Source organism: Rhea americana, unplaced genomic scaffold (genome assembly GCF_003343005.1).
Source record: "Rhea americana isolate MKP2758 unplaced genomic scaffold, rheAme1 scaffold_432, whole genome shotgun sequence".
NCBI lineage: Eukaryota > Metazoa > Chordata > Aves > Rheiformes > Rheidae > Rhea > Rhea americana.
Genome location: NW_028186571.1, coordinates 143244 through 165263, shown reverse-complemented (window position 1 = coordinate 165263; position 22020 = coordinate 143244). Strand labels below are relative to the sequence as shown.

At 38.5% G+C, this 22020-nt stretch overlaps 1 protein-coding gene across 1 annotated transcript in view; it reads right to left on the bottom strand.

Annotated features, from left to right (window-relative positions):
- DIP2B (DIP2 acetate--CoA ligase B (putative)) overlaps positions 1-21727 on the bottom strand; it is a 57066-nt gene extending 35339 nt beyond the window's left edge. Inside the window, exons 1-3 of the mRNA XM_085315616.1 lie at positions 21659-21727; positions 18437-18507; positions 5226-5335 (exon numbers count right to left, since the gene is read on the bottom strand). Coding sequence (XP_085171742.1) covers positions 5226-5335; positions 18437-18507; positions 21659-21727 — 250 coding nt within the window. The remainder of the gene's footprint in view (positions 1-5225; positions 5336-18436; positions 18508-21658) is intronic.
- Positions 21728-22020: the final 293 nt, after the last annotated feature.

Below are 22020 nucleotides of genomic sequence, written 5' to 3'. Positions count from 1 at the left end.
AAGTCTTGCAAAAGCACTTCATCAGTACTACAGAGCATCACAAGGTAAGCATGACATTTCGTTTACAAAGGGATTGAATGGATCTGTATGTGACATGCCATGCCAAGAGTAAGCTCTTTGTTTAAATATTTTGTTACAACATAATAATGTGTTACGGTAGCCTAACAAAGTACACAAGCATAGATCAGGGGAAAGCATAAAACAACAGTAAATCATAAACGGTTATACAACAAAGCAACACAAGTGAGCTAAGCCTGGCAGGTACTAGGTGACTTTATTTAACATTCCCCTGAGAATAATCCTACTATAGCTTCAGTTTCTGCTGGCAGGATCTGAATCTACACAGACAAGAAAAAAAAAAAATAATGCTACATTTGCTGTTACAGGATGCTATGGATTTTTAATTGTCATTAGTTATTAACATTAGTTATTAATGCTTTGTGATCCCTGCAGTTTGCTAAAGAGAGTGATTTTTTTTTATATATACAAAGTTTTTTAGATTAAAAGAATCAGTAAAAGTATCATGTATGATCAACAAATAAATGCTTACATCAATAACAAGGACAAAGTGTTGCGTTCATCTGACGGAAAAAAAGCAGCAGGCAAACCTGTTTTTCTGCTACTTTGCATAMAGAATTGAACAGAAGTGTTAATGTAGGCCTAGCTATTCCTTATAACGACACAACTTTTCAAGCTACACGTCTGCAAAAATAATGTCAAGAATAAACGCAAGTAACTGAGTTTTTGCAAGTTAGTCTGAACAGCACTCSCAGGCTATGCAGGGGCAGTGCTCTCAGCAGTAAGAATGCCTGGATAAGGTTTAGTTTGATTATTGCTACTGTCCAGTGTTGAGAAGGCTGAGAACTCACTAGACATGCAAGATTTCAAAGGCTTTTGCAGAGCTGAGTCTCAGTTCTGCCCTACAGAACACATTAAGAGAGAATTCAGGTATTCCACTGATGTAGTCCTGGAAAGGATTTCAAAGATGGAGAAACTGATTTCCTAGAGTTAAGCTTTATTTGCAAGTGTGATATCCCTTAGACTTAATAATGAAGAAAATAATTCCCCATTTGCGGTAGCTGCAAGTCAGATCTTGTAAATGAGTGAAACACTAAACAGCACTGTAAGCTGGAGCGCATGTACGTGATTTATAGGTTTAGATAAAGCTGTTTTATCACTGGTTACTGTTCCCCATTAGCTCCCATTTGAAATAATGAAATGCTGAAAGACCAACAAAAAAAAAAACAAAACCAAAAAACCAAAAAAAACAACCAAACAAAAAACCACCTTTGTAAAAGGAGTTCTGCCAATTGAATTTACTGGTAGTCCACAAAGCACAGGATGGCAGGAAGGACTAAACTTTTTTGAGACAGGAAATAAAAAGACAGCCCATTCAGGAAGTGAAGAAGAAATGCTTCATTTCCAAAGTGCCATCATTTCAAAGGAATTACGCTCTAAAATAACAGAGTTTATAATATTCCCACATTGCAATATCCATGAATAATATGAAGCAGAAAAACAGCAAAACATGCATTATCAACTCAACATTCAGGTAAGCCCTCAGAACTAAATTAGCTTCAAATGTTATCATCAACTTCCATAGAATCATAATTGCGTTACTCTTCTATTCCAGTATCTTTTCCTGATGAACTGAAATACAAAAACCACTGGACCACATACTTCCTTCATTGAAAAGTTAAGATGAAAGTACACTCCAATGTTCTCTTTCCAAATGTGCTTGTTCCAAATATTTACTTGAAATCATCATGAGAACAGAAGACAAGAGCAAAATCACAGAACTCCAGCAGCTACATAAAAAAGGTTCTGACAATCCCTCAGGGTTTGGCAAACGATTTCCTTTACACACTAGCAGAGAAGCCCAACATTACCCTATTCTTGCAAATGGCAAGAAAACGTACTCAGCCAACAGTCTGTGGGCAAAGGCTGCTAATTTTGGCACAACATATTCCTGCATCTGCATTGTTTGAGCTAAAAAGCTGTAAATGCTTTTCCAGATTTGCAGCAACATATACAAACAGCAGCTATTTCTTCAGGGAGACTGTTTGCCTGTAATCTGCAGCAAAAACTAGTTTCAAGAGGTGGCCAGTTACCTATCACTGCTTAGTTCCAGAGCAGTGTATCTGTAGCTGAGGAAATTACTTTAAAAAAATCCATTACATCATACAACCAACTTGCACTGAAATTATACATTTAAAAATTTAGTGTAATAATTTCAACACTGGTTTGAAAGTTTTCAGTTTCCCACCTCTTCAAGCAATTGGTTTCTCAGGCAAGCATATTTTTATTCACATAGCTGGATTTTCTCGTGCTCTGTACGCCTACCAAAGYGCATCTATCTTGAACCTATTTGAAACAAAAATATCAAGATATTTACCAAGTCCTAAATTCAGTATTACATCAATAAGAATGTAGCTGAGCTCCTCCGATATTCAAATCGTTAACACTCTTTCTCATACTCAGAACATTTTCACCATTCCTCGTCTAAAACATCTCCATTTTAACCTTGCTATCGGAAAGACTGCTTTCTAAGTTTCATTTCAAATACACTTTCACCGTTTGCCTGATGGCTTATGATTATGCCAATAAAATGGAGAGAATTCAAGCATACAGTGACATTTCAGTGCACATTTTTCCTCAGAGATGACAAAAAGTAAAAACAMGGCTACTCAACTCCATCAGTTTCAAGAATCACTGCTTTCAGATAGACATAAAACGTATTTGGTCCTCACTAACAGTAACCTGAGAATAACTTGATAACGTCAGGTTTACTCCAACAGCAGTCGTACTTCGAAGCATCTAGACCCTCTGTTCATCTCTCAAGCTCACAGTTTAGCTAGAGTTTTACATGTTCAGAAAGACTCTAAAGATGACGTGACAGTAGGACGCTGTCATCTTTCATGCTATACTACTGACAAAAACGGAAACGAGTGCGCTTTGGTCCAAGCAACAGTGAAACAATCAGCATTACTTAATATGCACAACCTGGGAAGCTTCTCAAAATACCTTCTTCCAAACCTTTCTGTGCGGCAGCCGGCACGTAATAGAGGGACAACAACTCTGATATCATAGCTCCATGGCTTCAGTAACCTTCATTTACAAAAATGGATGTTGCACCAGGAAAACATGTATCTTTAGGTAATTAACATTGTTGCCTTACCTCTAAAATAATGAGGCAAGCTCCCAGAGGCAATGTGAATGGAGTACAGATTTAGCAATAAGAATCTCCTGAATTATAATCCTGACTTGCTCTGACATGTCATCATACCTTCCTTTGTCTCATTTCACATCTATGAAATGGAGACAATACATTAGCTAACATTAGGATGGCACTTTGAGAAATACAATGCACTAAATGCCAGGAGTAAATCTTTTTCTGTTGGGTTTCTCCTCATTAAAAAGGTGACCTAATTCTTAATCCCTCATGCATGACTTCAACAGGATCTTTACAACAGAAGATTCTCCAGTACAGAGACAGCTGAATACAGGATATATAAAAAGCTGGAGGGCCAAGTCAGAATGGCAGTGAAAATGCCATCTTAATTGGTGACCTGCTATTGGCCTCTAGTTTCCTCCCAAACTTCAGCTCATTCTGCAGCCTTGAAAAGCACGACAATTAAAGTAGCAGGGCCACAGATGGCCTTGCCAAACATTTTTTCCTCCTAATTAAACAACATTTTCTGAACCAAACCAAACATGCATGCAAATTGACAGGCATGAGGGGCACAAGATCACGTTGACAAATGAAATTCAACTTGCAGAGCTTCAGCCTCCCCTGGACTCCACAACAAAAGCAAAGCTGCTGCGCAGGCAGCTGCACATACGAAAGGAACCCACACTTCCTTCGAAGGCTCAAGTTCGTCACTGACACGCACCTTCAACAGAGAGACTGTTCGACCTGCTTAACGAATATTTATCTATAAGGATTATGAGAGATTAGCCATAGGTATTAGTTTTGGTTTCTTAAACCAAATTATGGGTTTTCTGTCACATCACCGGTTCAGAGAGGCAGTTTTCAGTAGTCAGTGTTGTTTATAAAAGAAAAAATATCAAAGTTGAAGGCTAAAATGCAATTTCTGCTTCCAGTGCTACCTTTAGTATGTTAGCCTCAGCAGAATACACTGTTCTTCTGTACACAAAGCACCTACTATGGCAATAAGAAACTTGTGCAAGGCTTCAGCAGACAAAAAGGCTCAGCATTTATTGAATATACAAACAAAACAAAGTTGAGAAATAATTGGGATGGAGAAGACCAGGAACATAAACATCAAATGTTCTGGAGCAACAGAGTCTAGAAGCTACCACACGACAGTGGCAGAATTCTCTTATGTTCCTCAAGCAATTGCCTGAAGTGAACTGCTGCAATTTCAGCAGAAAATTGCTTCCCCGGCAGAAGCAGTATTGATGGTCAATCAATAAACTTTAGCCCTCACTTTTTTTTTTGGTGGTAGTTGAGTCTCAATAAATTACAGTAAGTTATGACTGCCTGTCATAATCATTCACCCCCTTAAACTGCAAAAGTCAGACATAWGAGCTTTTAATGGTTAAATCTCAGCACATTAGCAGTGTAATTATTTTGGGTAAGCTTTGGAKGTAAGTATTTGGGTAAGTATTAGAYGTGCTTTTAGTCTTGTCCTACAGTTTACAATTATATATAATTATGCTACACAGAATCAGCCCTACTGTTAAGGATCTTCAAACTAARAGAGGCAGATGTAAACAAAGTAAATGGATTGACATAGGTAAAATAAATTGACAAATTATGCGTATGCTAATGTTTCTCAAAGAAAAAATTAAAAATGGCTGAAAGCAGGGCAGAATACAGACCAACTTTGTAGTTAAATCATTTTTAAGAAATTTAAGAATGATTCTTGAGGGYCTCACGCTTCATGATTGATTCAAAGCCCTTGACGTGCCAGCTGATGGGGGAGYAGGAAGCGATTTGTGTATGCAAAAGATAAAGACAGGGCATAAGAAGTGTTGAAAAACGCGGGCCATGTTGAGACCCACATGCCAGCTCCGGAATTTTCAGCAATCGYTGGAGTTCAGTATGATCCAGCAAACTAGAGGCAAAACGTTCTACCGCCCATGACTTCATGGCATCCGTGCAACCATCTCCATGCTCCACCACTCCACAGCCATTTCACAGGTTCCCTTTAACATCAAAGTTATGCAAAATTATTATTCTAGTTGAAACCAGTACCTACCTTGGGTCTGTGGGACATACGGAGCCAGAAGTTTTGCTCTCTTCTTCTCATAGCCCTTCTGTGTAATGTCCCCTAAAACCAAGAAAAGAAAAGTCAGATTACTGTCCTCACTTTTTAGTTGGAAGTTTGTTTAGTTCTGTTTTCAGTGACAAGAAGGTTAACCTAAACATATCAACACACATGGAGAAGAAAACCTGAGACTAAATACATGCAAGTATGCTATGAGTTCAAAGTCTCCAAATCATAGAATTGCTACAATGTCCCCTAGGATTACAGATACATACCACACACCACTTAAACGYGATAATTTTAATCAGCACAGCTATCTAAATGGAATATCAAAGCAATGTAAACCCAAAAAGGGAAGCTCAGGGTGCATGAAAATATTCCATAACTGCAAAGCCAACTACGGTTATAAAACAGAACAATTCCCAAAGAATAGGGCACAGGAAGGTGAAAATTCAGAGTCTGGTCTTAAACTAATCAAACTGGTAACAGCATTTAGCAAATAAAGTAGGCCCACTGCAGGAAGGAACACTGTTTAGAGCACCGCAGAAAACTGAGCTGACCAGACAAGGATGAACAGAGAGAATTTCTAGACTATTGCCCAGMAAGCACACCCGGTGATCCAGAAAAATCAGACTTTTAATCATGCCTGTCTTGATATTCAATGAAAGTAAGCTTATGGTGGTGGTGGTGGTGGTGGGGGAGCTGGAGTGGCTTGGGTTTTTTTGTTTGTTTGTTTTTAAACTTGTTAATAGCTATAATTCCACTGTTTGCCAACAAGGAGAATCATGCAGAAGATAAGGCGTAAAGAGCTCCACAGATGCAAAAACTCTAGAGGAGAATAAATATTAGTAAACTTTTTTTTTTTCCAAACTAATCTGTCTGACCCCAGAGACGTACCATCTGGCTGCTATCTTTTGTTTTAATTTCTCACATTACATCTAAACCACAAGAAAGACTGAAACCTTGAAGGGATTAAAACAAAAGCCCTGCAGCACTTCAAACCTTCTCATAGCCTGACCGGCACTCATAACCTCATCTCTCTTGGGSCCAAAAGACTGGAAGTGATCAAAYACGTAGCAATAAGAAAACAGAATTATTTTATAGTACTGACTCCTGCTAAAATTAGGCCTACATTTGTATTATAGAAGAAGTTGGTGATCATATATGGCATGCTTTCTTTGCCAGGAGCTTGATTACTGTGAGGCAACAGCATGTTAGATATTGAACGGCCCAGGTCACTGTGCTGTTTGTTATTTTATGGCATCTCTGCCAGACACTTTCAGCCTGATCCAGCAGTTCAGGCTGTGAGGCTCCCAACACAGCTCAGCGTCTCTGCTAACATTCCAACTAACTGACCATTTGGGTTATAAAGGCGGTTTTGCAGTATCAAATGTTTGGCCAGAGAAGGAATCACTTCCTTTAGACTGGGTAATCAAGTCTCAGAATCATTTAAAACAGTCTAAAAGTCTCAAAGCTGAAGAGAATTCTGCTTAGTGGAGGGCATGCATTTGCGCACATTTTACCACGCTCCTCTCTTACTATGTTTGAGTCAGGCCCAGCAAGTCTAAACAAATCCAGCAACAGAAAATTAGAATGTCCATGAAGCACTGAAATGTCAACCACGGCATTAATTTTAATGCTTGATTGCAATATAGAGTTCAGTTAAACTAATCCRGCTCACAAGAACGGTAAGCTGCCAGTGTACCCCTTCAAAAAAGGGCTACGTATAACATACACCAAAAGGACAGCATTTTGTTCAAACCAACTGGGCAAGCTACTATATCCATATATACAAGCCTTCCTGAGATTTCTCTCTGTTTGCAGAGGCAGTTTTCATTCCCCACACTCATTCACCTGGGTAGCAAACAGACCAGGGTGACTGCCACTTCAGGAAAAACAAACCTGCACAGAAAAGGGGAGAGTTTTTTGCTTATAAGGCAACTCACAGATTTGTTCGTAGCTTGCTATTTTGTGATTAATTTCTCTGCAAGRTTTAATTGGGCACTTGACATTGGTGATTGCACACTATATATAATGAAATATCCACCACAAAATTGATGGAATTACTAAGAAACACCATTTGTAGTACCTTACTAAGGAACACTAGCACCTCAAATTAAGTACTAGTAGCATCACACCATGCATTATGAATGGGGAGGCAAAGTATTCCCCCCAATCACTTGTGCCATACTAATACYCCCAAAAAACAGAGCAAACCCTTCCTCACAAGAAGGCAAGCCCTGCAGTTGCGACTCACATTTGGAAATCTGAAGTTAGGGGAAAATACCACYGAAAAACAAGAAGGTAACTCAGGCCAAAATATCATTTGTAGCCTTAGTTATGACAGGATCCAGATAATTTATATTATTGCTTGAAAGCCTGAATTTTCTGAGCAAACTGAACTAACAAACCAATAAAAAAGATTCTAATGCTATTTGACAATAGCAGAATTCCAGCTTAGTAAAACCCCAGCAACAGAAAYAAGGGTGAAAAATTCTGGGGCTTCCCTGCAGCCTGTGTCTTCCTATTGCTGAATTTCCAAATAGACTCTGTAAAAATCAACTGCTATTTTTGACAAATAGGTCATCAGTCTGAACCATCTGCCTTACAAGATCAGAAACGGTAACACTTACTTTTAGACTAGCCCTAATGAAATGAAACTAGCCAGTACAGAATGAAAAGGTTGTTTACTCTCCAGAATACCAGGAATGCCCAGAGGAAAAACTCATTCACCTATCAAGACTGTCATTGCAGACTGTATTTCCATACTGAAAATGTGGCTAAAACAAAGAATTCTGAGACATTTTGTTCACTTCTGCAGAACGCAAGTGTCTGCCTGGTCAAAACAAGCTCCTGGTAACACTTTCATTTTTCTTTTAAAACCCAACTCATTCTTAATGTTACCCTATCAAAAAATGCATAAAATTATCTTTCACTGTTGGAAGCAGATGCTTTCCTTTGGAGAGAGGAAAGAAAAGCACTGGAACAATTCTGCAGCTTTCTGAAATACTGCTCAAAGAWCCCAGTAGCACTATGGCTTCACTTCAGCATGAAGTGGCATGTAACATTTGACAGTGTAGAAAAAATTAGAAAAAAAACCAAACAATAAAGTTCTTTACGCAAGCATAGTCACCAGCACAAGTTGGAAAACAGAAGACAGTTAACTGTAATAGGAACTCCAGCCAGACATGGGGCCGAGGACTATTAGGAAAAAGCATGTGCGTAAGGCACGGGTGGCAGGTGTAAAGTCATCTCAATAAAATTATGATCCGATTACTACAACCACAGGAGTTATGCCTAAATTGGCATCACAAGTCTTGGAAGCAAATGTCCTTTTACTATGCCGCACAACAGCAATRAATCTATTGTATAAAACCTCTTCTCTCTAGTCCTACTTAGTCCAAATTTGGTATCAATCTATTGAGACAGAAACCAAAGATATATAAATAGAGAAAATTTCTTTTACCCTATCTTTTTTCGACAGGAAATGGAAACAGCTAGGTCTGAATGTAAATGCGGATTTCCTCACAGAATATCATAAATTACAGCAACAGGAAGAGAACCAAGACAATGGGTCTGCAATCTCACAGACCATTCCCTCCTACTGCATAACCCTGGTAAATCATCAACCYGGCTTCCATAAATTCAATGCTTTGCGACATACGTAGTGCAAAATTCTTCCATGTAGCTAAAACGCCCAGCACCCTCACAACCACGTCCCATCTCTGCACAGATGCAAGACACAGCACTACAAAGAAAGCTTTTACAAAGCAAAGGAGAGCCAACAATTGAGCGCTAAAATGGTGCTAGTGTTTGCTCATTCCTGGGAAAGAAGCTGCAAACAACAACACTCAACGCTGAGGCAGCCTTTGGCCCTCTCCCAGCTACAACTGTTACTGTTCAGTTGTATTCTATATTTATCTATATCCTAAGCTAGCCGTGGTTATGCCTCCACATGCTGAGGCCCTCATAAGGAAAGGGCGTTCCTGTCTAGAAGAAAGCAAAGTCCCAGCTTCTTTTCAGACAAGACCCTTTCACCACGACTAATCCTAAGACTCTTGTATACTGTGACCGTCCCTAGTTCTCAAACGTCACCCCTCACAACGCTGACTTTTCTCAAGATTCACCAAGGTCTATCTACCTGCTCTCTCTAAAGAGCACTGGTTCCAGGCCCTTCATAATTACAACCACAGACCATCTGTTAAGGGATTTGACAGAAGAGCACTAGCAAAACTTGCTACAACAAGTTTACAACGTTACCAGCACTGCTTTCATGTGAAGTCCGGCATCTTTTGTTTGTTTGTTTGTTTAAGGACAAGTCCGTGTGTGGGCTAAGCTGGACGCCAAGGCAGCTGAGGTACAGGCACTCATTCCTTGCCAACAGCCCTGTTACAAGTGATGGCAACAACCAGCTCAGGTGCAGTGATGTCTTCAACTTCCAGAGGTAACTGGGATGCTAAAACAGGTCAATGTGTACATACAGGCTCCCTCAGCCACCATAATTGTGTTCATCAGCCCCATACACTACCATTTTCCTTACTGGGCTACATTTCCACCTAGTTCTTTCATCCCAACCAGTGCAAAATTCTGTTACCACCCTGACCATTACACAGGTTAACTGCATCCTTCTCATCCCGACATATGAGAAACTTTCTCCTGCACAGGCTCTTCAGCTGCCAACTCAGAACTTTCCTGCTCGTTTATACAACACTCGATGCACTAGCTGCAGGCAGCCTCACAGATCAGATCCTCCAGCAGCAGGCTGGCCCCCGTGGCACTTTACCTGGGCTGGAAAGAACACCTCTTCTCTCTTTCTTCACTAGGAGTGCCTGAACTATAATCCTGACTGCAGACACCTCCATCATAAAATCCAAGAGGCCCTACCTGCTTATGATTAAACAATCATGTATTTGAGAAACAAGATTGCCTAGAAAAATGTGAAAAAAAAGCTTCCAAAATTCCCCTTTATTTGCATTTCTTGAAAGTAAGTTAGAATCAATCCTCACCATACAAATCCAGTCTGCATTTTTCTGACTACCGAGAGGGTGAGAGAAAGGACAACCTCAGCAACTACAAAAAACAAACAAAAGAACTCCCAAATCAACAGGGTAGTATGGGGCTTACACAGGGCAAGAGGAAGCCCAGGAAATCACAGCTGACCAGCCTAGATGTTACACCTATATTCAAATCACACAACACAGAAGCCTGAAACGTCAGGACTCTCTTCCACCCTGTGACGCCAGGCTGCTTTTTAGCAATTAGAGTTGAGGATCTATTCTAAACACTGGTGCTCAACCAGTGCAAGGTGGTAACACCAGCTAATCCTGCTGCGCTCTGACAATGCTCCTCTTTCAACATCCTTGCTCCCCTTCCCCCTACGGAATGAGAACACTGAATCATTTACTGTCTAACAAAACCATAATTACTACAGTGGAGAAATTAAGGAAAATGATCACGTAGCGCACAGCATCTCCCCAACAACGCCTCAAAACATTTGACTGTATCAAGCAAAAAAAAATCAAATTTGAAATGAGTTTGTATGCATTAAAAAAARAGTACACAAACTTAAAAAATCCATGCAATTCTGATGTTTATAGCAGTTTAATCTAACAGAATCCTAGAAATGCTTCTGGTACATCCACCATCCACAAAATATGGATAGCTATTCTCTTTTAGCAGCAAATAATGTAACAAGCTTACAATAAAAACAGGAAAAGAAATTCTAGTATGATCACTACATTTGCATTTCAGATCTCTCCCCTACAAATTACTTTGATGACTTTACCTTTCTCTTCTTCCCTAGTTCCTTCTTGATCTTTAGGCGTACATTATCTGCAAGGTCTCCCTATAGTGTTATTACCTCTGATGCACTCTCAGAGAATACAAAATAAAGCCTGGTTTTGCACAGCTAGGTTTTGAATTTTCTGTCYGTGGCTAAAGTAGATACCAAATCAGACATACTGAACCTCAAAAGYGTAGTTGAAATTCTAAAATATTCTTCTGTTGTATGCCACATTTACAAGGACTTTTAAGGTCTGTGTRGAGGAGTTAGGTGGCATGTTTAAGAAATGCCAAGTAAGGAGGGCATGCTTCCTCTAGCACTCGGACTGTCTCAGCTACGGCCTATGCCAAAATTAAGTATCAAACCAACTAGTTCACCACTTCAGTAACAAATGTTGTCACCACTCAGTGTTTTTAAATTAGTTAGCATTTCCTCAGCTGCAGGCTTCAGCGATCCAAGAGAGAACATTTAAATTTCTTTTCTGAAGCCATGTGTCCAAACAGATTGTATCTGTTAAATGGCCTTGCAGTCCTAACACTCTGACTCTAGCTATAGCACTAAAACTATGTTTGGAACAAGTTTAGGCAATTCCCTTTGTTTAAGGCCAAATGATGACGCAGCTTCGAAGATTCCCTCCTCCTTCCATCTGATGAAGCTGCATATCAGGTTTGAAGACAATACCAAAGTCTTCCATCTACACAGTCTTCCAGAAGAAAAGTCACTGATTTCTTGAAAGTCCTACTTATAGGAAAACAGCAAGGAAAATAAACAGAACAGGTTTGCGCTTTGCAGTTTCCCTTTAAAAGCACTCTGTCTTTTCCCATTAAGAACATGAATAGGCTACTGAAAAAAAAACAGCAAGCCTTACAAAGCTGTGTTTGTTAAGCACAAGCATTATACTGCTACAGTTTCAGTACTAAAAGTTTCACAGACAGATCAGCTCCAGATTAATTTATATAAACTACAAGCCTACTTGGCTCCAGCACTGTGGGGACTCTGTTCCACTGTTTCAAAAATCTGTTCTAAAGGCTTACAAATGTTGCTGTAACCATATTAAACTCTTAATTCCAAGATTTTTTATTTCAAAAGAATACAATTCAAGGTTAGATTTTTGTGGCATAGTCCTCCCTATGCAAATGTTAAATGACAGACTGCCATACTGCAAGGGTCTGTGTCATTTAAGGTCACAACTTGCACTTTACAAGTCCCTTACAACACTGTAAGCTTTTTAATTTTGCTGTTGTTGTTTTACATTTAAACAATAAATGCAGCTACTGGAACTACAGTGAAGAATTCCTTTATCTTACAACAGCATTTTGGAGTTCCAGATGATCTACTGTCCTTGAGTCACCCGTCTGGGCCTACGTATTACGGGCAGTAATCTTAGATGCCATATGTGATGCATCAGCAAACTGGGTGAGCTAAGGACAGAGCCTAATTTTCTTTGTGTGAGAGAGCAGGGGGTGACCAATGAAAAAGAGGTGCCACCAGATGAATTTCAACTGAAGACCTTCCCTTCCTCTCAAAATAGGAAACGAATGGTACCCTACTACCGTTTCTGCTGAAGATGACAGTAGTCCTGGTTAGCAAAACGAGCCCTCAAAGGCTTCACAAGATTGGAATGCTGAAGAATACTTGGCAGCTTACCACCATAAATAAAACCRTCTCCTATAGAGGTACTACAGCTTTGTTGACTCTTTGGAGTAAACAGAACTCTACCATATATAAACGTGTGCCCGCCTTATGTAGCATCAGCATGACCCTGGTATTCTCAGCAATTAACAGTGTCTCTAAAGGACTTTCCTAGGTTAAGTTGCTCAAATGAATACACAGCTAAGCTTTGATATATGCTTCTAGTTCATTCAGATATAAGAACTAAAAGGTCAGAAACACTTTGCCCTTCAGATCCCTGCATAGGGGCAAAAGGAGGCACAGTGCACTTGTACACCAACAACCGAAACCAAGCTGTCAACAGAAGGGTAACATCTACCTTTACGTACATTTTACAAAATGACCCCAAAACTCTAAGAAAACCTTTAAAMCTATCACTAAATTCTATGTTAACTAATAAACTTACTAAATAAAYGTTCTGCTTACAACCTCTAACAAACATCTGCAAAATATAATAACTGAAGTGAATTTTATAAGCTATTACATTGCAAAGTGCAGCCATATGACCTGTTACCCATAAAACCAGCACAGGTACATAAGTAGCTTAACTCCATATACAAATAATAAATCTTGCATCTAACTCCACACTGGAAAAAAACAACAATTTTTAAATAGCTGCAACTTGTCATGGGGGAAAAAGGAAAAAAAATGCATTTTCCTTTCTGAATGCTATAAAGGGTACAAAACCAAGGCTTTGTCACAAAACAGCATTTTACAGAATCTATTTAAGAGAAATGTTTTCACCTATTTTTAATAAGTAGTCAATGAGAAATATGAGTGTTTAGATGTAGGAGCCCTTAACAGCTTATAATACTAATTCTGCACCAAAACAACACATTTAAATGAGGAGAAACAGCAAGTACCACATACATATACACAACTAACAACTATACTCACAGTGTGAATAAAGCACAATGCAAATCACAAAGTATTAAAAAAAAAAAAAAAAGGAAAGAAAGCAAGCATACAGATGAAGCAGTTCTGTCCTAAGAAGGCAAAATCTTTTTTTTTTTTTATGACCAATATCCTGATCACAGGCACTAGCAGAATTTAAGTTATTTAATCCTTAACACAAATGCATGGACCTAAGCCCTCCACCACTAGAATAAAACAGAAGTTTCGCAGGAAATGACTAAACTTYATTGAAGACTAACAACCCTGTGATTCAGCACTTGTTCAGTAGCTACATCATTGTCTTCTTCAAGGTAGAAGCTGAATTACTAGAACAGATAGTGTTGATAACCTTCTCCCAGGAGTTGTCCTTCCAGCCCAACTACAAAAGACTGCATTTAAGTAAACTCTTTGCYTATTCTAAACAACATATATTTCCTCCACAGAATAGTCTAGGATAGACAAATGATTTTCCAAATCAAGTCTATTCTTAACAGAGAAATAAAGACCTCCCCCCTCAAAAAAATGGCACCCAAAGACAACTGTCCTGCTTCAAAATATTTAAGACTCATGTAGAAAGCCTCCCACAACTAGAAAGTCAAAAGATCCCTTTGCTTAGCCTTACCGCAGCCTTCAGTAARCAATATTCAGTGAAGATCTGGGGCTGTAAAAAACACGGGGACTGATGAAAGTCAGATGTCTGAAGCTTTTACACCACCCACAGCAATCTGCAAYGCCACAATTTCCAGTCCAAGGTATTCAGTGAAACCAGATAGTCCCTAGTATTTAGTTTGGACTGTTTGGCACTCTCATTCCAGGGAAGGTAGGGCCTTCTCTAGGACTCTTTTCCTCTCAACTCTTGCAAAGAAATTGATCACATTTTTGCAGCCCTCTGTTCAGTAGCTAACATGTCCACAAAGATGTTAGGATATTACCATAGTCGATCGGCCTGGAATGAGATCAAATCCGTAGTAATCTCTATTTTAATCTTATGTGCAATTCCTATCACCTACCTTTTCAAGGCTTATGAACTGCAATATTTAATAGTTCTCTGAAATAGGCTTCAATTTTTATTTTATATTTTTTAACRTAAGTCAGCTGTCACAGGTGTCCTTTGCTGGTAACTTTCCTCCTCCAAATCAAAAAATCAAGTATATTGTGAATTTCCAAAAAAGTCTCAATGGTTTTCCAAAACTGAAGCTGGCCTGTTCTGAACTCCTTTTGTGTCTCTATTCCAAGCTGTGACACACTTGCAAAATTATAAGCTGACTGCAGCTAACCCAGAGTGTAGAAAAGTAGTCTGCAGTTTAAAAAATCCTTTATAAGTATTTGAACCTTGACATTCAGAATGCAAACTATTTCTCCCTTRCAGCAATGTTCTTTAACTCTGAGTTACAAAAATAAAGCAAAAAACTCAATTGATGAAAGAATGAAGATTACAGCTAAGAGAAAGTTAACCCTAATTTAAGAAAGGAGACTATAAAATTAATTGGTATCCTGAAAATAAAGTCTTGCAAAGCCCCCTGAAAACAAAATTTGGAAACTAGAATTAAGTTTAAAGGCAACCCCAAAAGAAAACTCAAGTACCCAGGGAGTCTGGAGTGACTGGGCAGAGGTGGTCTAAGAGGTAAATTTCATGGTAAACTCATGAGTAAATTTGATTAAAAACCAGGTGATTAACAGCTCAGAGTGATTTTTTTTTAAAAACAGTCTGTGCTTAGAAGCATCTGGTGGCCATTTCTGGGACAAGGGRACTCCATTGCCTAGATAAGGAAAGCTACGGCACTGCATATCTTATTTTTCCCTAAAGCTGTTCTGGCAATGAAAAGGAACATGCCTGCTGATTTACCTACCTTCCAGAAGAACGAAGAAGTCACTCAAATTACTTTGTCAGCATTGCGACAGTGGCAGAAAAGGAAGGTTGARTTACGTTTGGAAAGGAAATGTAATGTCTTCTATTTCTGTCCTATCAGTATAAATAAGACTTTCCCCATCTGGTCAGCATTTAGGAAAGTTATTGCTTAAGTGACTTTATTTCTATTTTCTTCATATAAATGAAATGATAGCAACATACAGCCACATCATTCAGAAAAGCAGTTTGAATATGTAGCCTATTTCAATCCTTCTAGGTCAAAACTAGATACTGTAGCTGAAGTTACTTTTTGTAACTAAACTCTAGATTCTTGAACAAGATGCAAGAATAGGAGAAGGAAGAAATGAATAATTACTCTCCTATCTATTGATCACATACTGTAAGTATTTCTCATATCCTCAGATATGAAAATGCAACCCTGATCTTCCTTTAAATGCAATGTTAGCAGAGCACTAACCCAGTTGGCATGTCACACTGCATCATARCACAGTAATTACATACTTCCAGATGGGAATATGCTATCTGAAATCATAACTGGATGAGCCCGATGGTTATGCACGATGAAACAAAGAAAGCCATCCTGATGAAAGCATCAGTGCTTAAAAAAGTAAAACACTAAAAATAAATTTTTCAAAAGTAAAGGCAAGACATTATTGCTGTGTGCTTTCCCTCCTGCCTCCTGCCCTGATTTTCCCAAAGAGGTAGTACCAAGTGTATATTCATAAGGATGTCACTGCCATCTCACAGAAAAGGGCAGTAGAGAAAATGATGGCTGTTTCAGAGAGCAAAATACATTGCTTTCCCCCTAGCATTCACAAATCTGAAACACAAACCAGTTAGCTTGCAGCATTAGGAAGTGATTACTCTGGAATACTTACTATTATACAGTACTAGTCACCATATTAGGATTCCACTACTTAAATACAATTATTAATCTTTTACCTGGSCTCAAATTAATCTGTAAAACTAATAATTTGACTTGCAGAAACTCCCACCAAATTCCAGAAGCATAGCTGATAGAAAGATAGGAGATCGAGTTGGTGAGCAGTTATTAAACTTTTCTTGGATTTTGCTGCTTTATTTAAGCCTGACTAGTGCAAAAAGAAGTACTGATAGATATCAAGAGTCATTTGCACTGAGTTAAATATCCTTAGACCTGCTCTGCACATGCTAATTTAAAATAACACAGATCCCATCCCAAGCAGTTCTATGAAAAGAGATCTATATTCACGTCAATGGAACACAGTGCCATGGAGTGATCYGTGCTGTGTAAAAGCCCAGGAGCCTTTACAGGCTTCTTTATGCAGAGACCAGGCCATCTTTTATGGATTGAAGTGTACTCACCATTCAACTTGGTTACAAGCTTGGGAAACCTGATTTAAATAGAAAGAGCAGAAAAATGAAGCGTACAGCATGGCACAGGAAGCAGATTTCAGRCCCTGCACTCAGTGCAGGCTGTGTTAAGCCTTCGGCTATGTTACAGCAGCAGCCGTGGCTTCTTGAGGAATTTCACTGCTAAGGAAACCATGCTGGCATGTCACCAACAAGCCTAAGAAAACCCATTWTTCTGTCAGCTGCAATGTTCTTTACAAGAAAGATCATGCAAGGAACAACTTCTGTTTGGGGATCTTTCGATATGCTGAAGAAGAGTCAATGTCTGTTACCAAAAAACTTTGTTAGGACACTGGATAGCAGGATGTGGCAAGATCCTTGTTACGTGAAAGCCTTTAAGCTGTGTGGAAGAGCAAAATAATGTGCAAAACATATTATAACAGTAAACATTTGAACCTTTACACCACAGCTTAACAATTTAACTGCATTTACAAAGGTACTGAGCTTGACTACTTCATATAGATCTCTGCCAGCACACCAATGCCCCCTTACTAATTCTGCACATCAATACTTCTTAAAGAAAACAGTTTAAAACTGTTGGTACAAAGTAGCTCCAYCACACCTGTCTTCAGGTTGAAAAAACAAGCCACTAGCAAAAAGAGAAGGAATATTCAGACCAATTATAATAGACATTGATGTCCTTCCACAACAGAAGGACCTGAGTAGATGAATTTTTCTTGCCTTCTAAGAGTATATCACCACCATCATGACGTATTGTCACAAGAGTCTGGGTGCAAATATTCTTTCTTGATGGACACCAACAGGTCCTTGAACCTACACCACTAGGCTTAAACAAAGATTTTATTTAACAAGTTATCTCCAAAAACACAATTACCACTTTCATTGAGTTTTCCTGCTATGGCCTCTTTTGAGCTGAGAAAGGAGATGTTGCACCTCTAATAAACTGAATTTTCAAATGTCTTACTTGTAGGAGGAAGGAAGTGTGGAGAAATCAGTAAGATTATTTAAGGGCACAGAGTCAGCAATTTGCCAGAAAGAATGCAAACAAAATGAAAAAAAAAAAGAGCTTACAAAAGAAATTGCAGATACAGATATGATTTAGTTTGAAGTTCAATCTTTGACAGCAAACTAATAAGAAAATTTTTATAGTAAAATACTCTGTGAAAATATTGTATGTTTATTACAAAATTTGCCACTAMAAACTTGTTAAAGTGTTTCCAAGACCACATTTCCCGGTAAAGCATTCACATAAGCAAAATCCACAAGAGAAAATTACCTTTCTGATTTTTCCTTAGTGAAAAACAAAGCAGAAGATAACACCAGAGTAATCACAATGAATGACTCCAAAACACTTTGCTTGAGAATCTTAGCAGTGGGGAACAGAGGTGCTCAATAAAACAGAAAACAGAAGAGTTTGGACAATAACTGTTTTGTTTACGCAGCAAATAGCCTCTCTATGTAGACTTTTGCAGAGATTTTAGTTAAGAAAACATCTCATGAGTTCCTGACAGTTCTTCCTAGCCCTGGGTTTACCTAGGCCAGTACTTCTGTAAAGCTGCTTTAATACTCCAAATTACTCAAAAATCTGACAGCACTTCACTCCTCTTTGAAATAGAAGACTCTTCTCATTACCGAAGGCATCCTCTCACCAGTTCAATGACCAGTTCTGGCGTGGTCTGTTCTACATGCAAGTAACCTCCCTTCTGGAAAAGCAAAGTTATCACCATGAGACAGATTAGGGCCTAATAATCTCACTGACAGAGGCCTCATGAAGCACAAACTGGACAGCTTCCAACAAAATTGTCTCCACTTTAGAGAACTGTGGAAGGGAGACTGGCCCTAACAATACATGACACTGGTAATATTAATGAGTCAGCCCTCTAACTACATACAACAGCTGAATATCAATGAAAAAGCAAGCATATTTTACATCTGGCACCTGGCATATCAGGACAGCAAGCAAATGCTGCTTTGCTGCATAAGCAAACACCTACATACAATTATTCTCAAAATTGTTTATTTGATTCTGATGTTTCTACATTCTGCTCCCATAAAAGCCAGAGACATTTGATATAGTGGAAATTAAACTCACTTTATTTATAATAAAAACGGAAGAAAAACAAACATGTTCCCCTAATAATGAAACTGCTTTCACTAGGTAAAATGAAAAATTCCTGTTAGTAAATTCAGCATTAAAGTATCAAAAGACAAAACTAGCTATAAACAAATGCATTTTAACAACAGATCAACTGACCCAGCAAACACTAGCCATTTGGAAAGTAACATTAACCAGTAAACAAAAGTGGTCTCTGCCAGAGGCCAGAATGCTGACTGCATTTCCCCTTTATTGTTTCCATCTTGAATCACGAACACCAGATTTCAGAAGGCTCAAAATGGGATTCAGTCACGGCTCAGAGGGTTGTCCGCTGAAAAGCATAAGCCCCTGCATAGGCCTAATCAGGAACTTACTGTATACAACGCAGAACAACTGCGAGCTTGTGTACTGAAGGCAGCTGCACAGTTAGAGTAAGAACACAATCAATCTCGAAGCAAGTTCCACATGTTTTTCAGGCCAAATTATCTCATGAACTGAAAGGCAACCMATTTAAATCAGATCTGCCCTTGTATTCTGTGTGCTTCACTTGAACAAATATCTATAATTGGGATGAGGAAAACACTTATTTCTAATAAGTAAAAATTTTACAGTGTATTTGTGTAGAAGTTGAAATCTCTCCAAGAGAGACTAAATATTTTTTCTCKATACTTCTAAAAGCAAAACAGCAGTGTAAATAAATAAGTGCTTTTTGGCCTTAACAAAGTGAAAGCTGAACATTTCCTTGACACCAAGACACCCATGTTGGCACTGTTTTTTTTTGCTTGCACAAAAGTAAAATCACCTCCAGATTCAGAAGTCCAACACCACGGCCTCACTGTAAGCAYGAAGCGGAATGAGAAAACTACTGCTATAGTTCATGTCACTAACTAAGGGTTTCTTTGAACCCTGCTACTTCCCACACAGCATAGCTGACTGCTTGTCTTCTATTTGTTTTTCACTGGAAAAATGCATGGGCTGGTATTTACAGGCAAGAAAAGTCTTGTTTGGATTTGATATAGGATCTGCTTTGTTAGGCTCTAGCTGAAGAGATGGAAAAACTGCTCAATCTGTTTTATGGTTAATTTTATGGTAAAGTTACTTACAGAACAGGATGAGCTGCTCAGAAGTTTTAAGAACTGTAAATCAAAACAAATAAAACCACATTCCAGATTTTAAGTTAATCAGAATGCTCTCTCAAGTTGACCTTACCTATACCACAACATGGAAGAGTGCCTGACAAGTCTGCTAAAAGCTTTAAAAAGCCTAAATTAAATATTAATATTCTAAAAATGATAAAGCCAGCACAAAAACACAAGTTGCCTTTGCCATTCCAGTTCTGTACAGCCCAGAGCTAGAGATGAAAGATTTCCTGCGAACAGGTATGCATTTTATTTAAAACATACTAGATGATACTATGAATAAAATAGGAAAAAAGCAGGCTACAGCTGTACAGACTGGGAACTGCAAGCTATCTGAAAAAGCAATAAGCAATAAAATGCATTCACAGTAAACTAGTAGCAACAGTTAATTGTTACAATGCCAACTAATGAAAAGCACAGCCAAAAGGCTATCAATACTGGACTGGCCTTACAGTTATATTTAGTGCGATGAAAAAACAAACCAAAYTGTGTTAAAGATAAAATTAAAATCTCTCCCTTCAAAGTCTCACTTTCGAYGTTCATTCATATTCAAAACACTCTTCTAGTTAGGTACCTGAAAAAAACAAGCATATTAGGACAAATACATGCAGCCCTATTTCAGAATTTTACTTTTGCCTTAAATTTAACTCCAGGAGGAAAAACCTCCATAAAGGAAAAGGATATTGACAGCACTACTATACCACAGCTTGGGGGTGGGTTGGTGGGTTTCTTTTTATTTTTTGCTAGTTAGGTGTTTCTTTAAGATGCTCCTTTATCTTTCATTTTATTAACAGAGAACCATCCCTAWTCCCTCTGCTTTAAGAATGCCTGATTTGTCAGGTCTTAATAACAACCCAGAATGGCTTGCCAAAAACTCCCAAGAAAATCTTCTAATTGAGTGTTGACATCAGTTACTTAATTTTAATGAGAATGAGATCATATTTTTATTTCTCTTTCTATAATAAATTTAATTCAAAGGTGACTATGCACTTTCTCTTAGCAATAGCCAATCTCCCTCAAAGGTATAAGCAGTATTACTTTAAACCAGGTACTGATTTTTATTTGTTTATTTCCCAATAGCATTTAACTCTAACATTATTAGCCTCTTTTTATTACTAAGCAAAAAATATGCATCCCTTCAGGATATCCACGCAGAACAGAAGCCCAAGAATGTCAACCCTATGGTTCTCACTGGAAGAAAACTGAAGTGCTAGCCAAAGTCTCTTTAGGTAGAGACAGAGTAAAATTTAAGAATATGCAACTGCAAAGTGTCCAAAAGAAAAAAAAWTTAAAAGCACCACCAGAAAAAGCCAGCCAAGAACTGCAGAGGGGTAAAATTAGACTTATGACTACTAGCGGGGATAGGGAAGTGTCTGGTTCCAACTCATGCCATGCCTGTTGAGAAAACATGAGGGAAGCAGGGTGTAAAGGGTAACYGTAGGTGTTTGGTAAAGCTGCTTCTTCAGATCCAGAACATGACGCTGGCAAAGTTATCTGACGTGCATGATTTAATTCCATCTTTATTTGCAGTAGTAAAGGCAGCAGAGTTTTTTCAGGCCTCGTTGCAGGAGTTCTACCTCTTCTAAAACCTGGAAATGCTACAGAATACTGTGGTCTAACCATCTGAAGACTCTTGTCTAAAGACACCGACTTATTACTCATTTCAGTATCCATGCTCTCTGTGGTCATGCTCCAACATGCTTCATTGCTCCTCTCCATTATRCTTTGCATATTCTAGACACCAGTTTTCATTTTTCCCTTGGTCCCACAATCTTTCATTAATACAAGATCCTCCACCACACCACACACTGATTTCCCAAGTCTTATCTCTTGCCATTCAGAGATTAGAATTTAACATTCTCTTTTGTTTCAGTATTTCTGCTCTAGATGACAACATTAAAAAGTACTTGCATATTAACCATCTGTTACTGTACCTGAGCCATAATCACTAGATACCAGCCATTTCAAAGAGCACTACAATG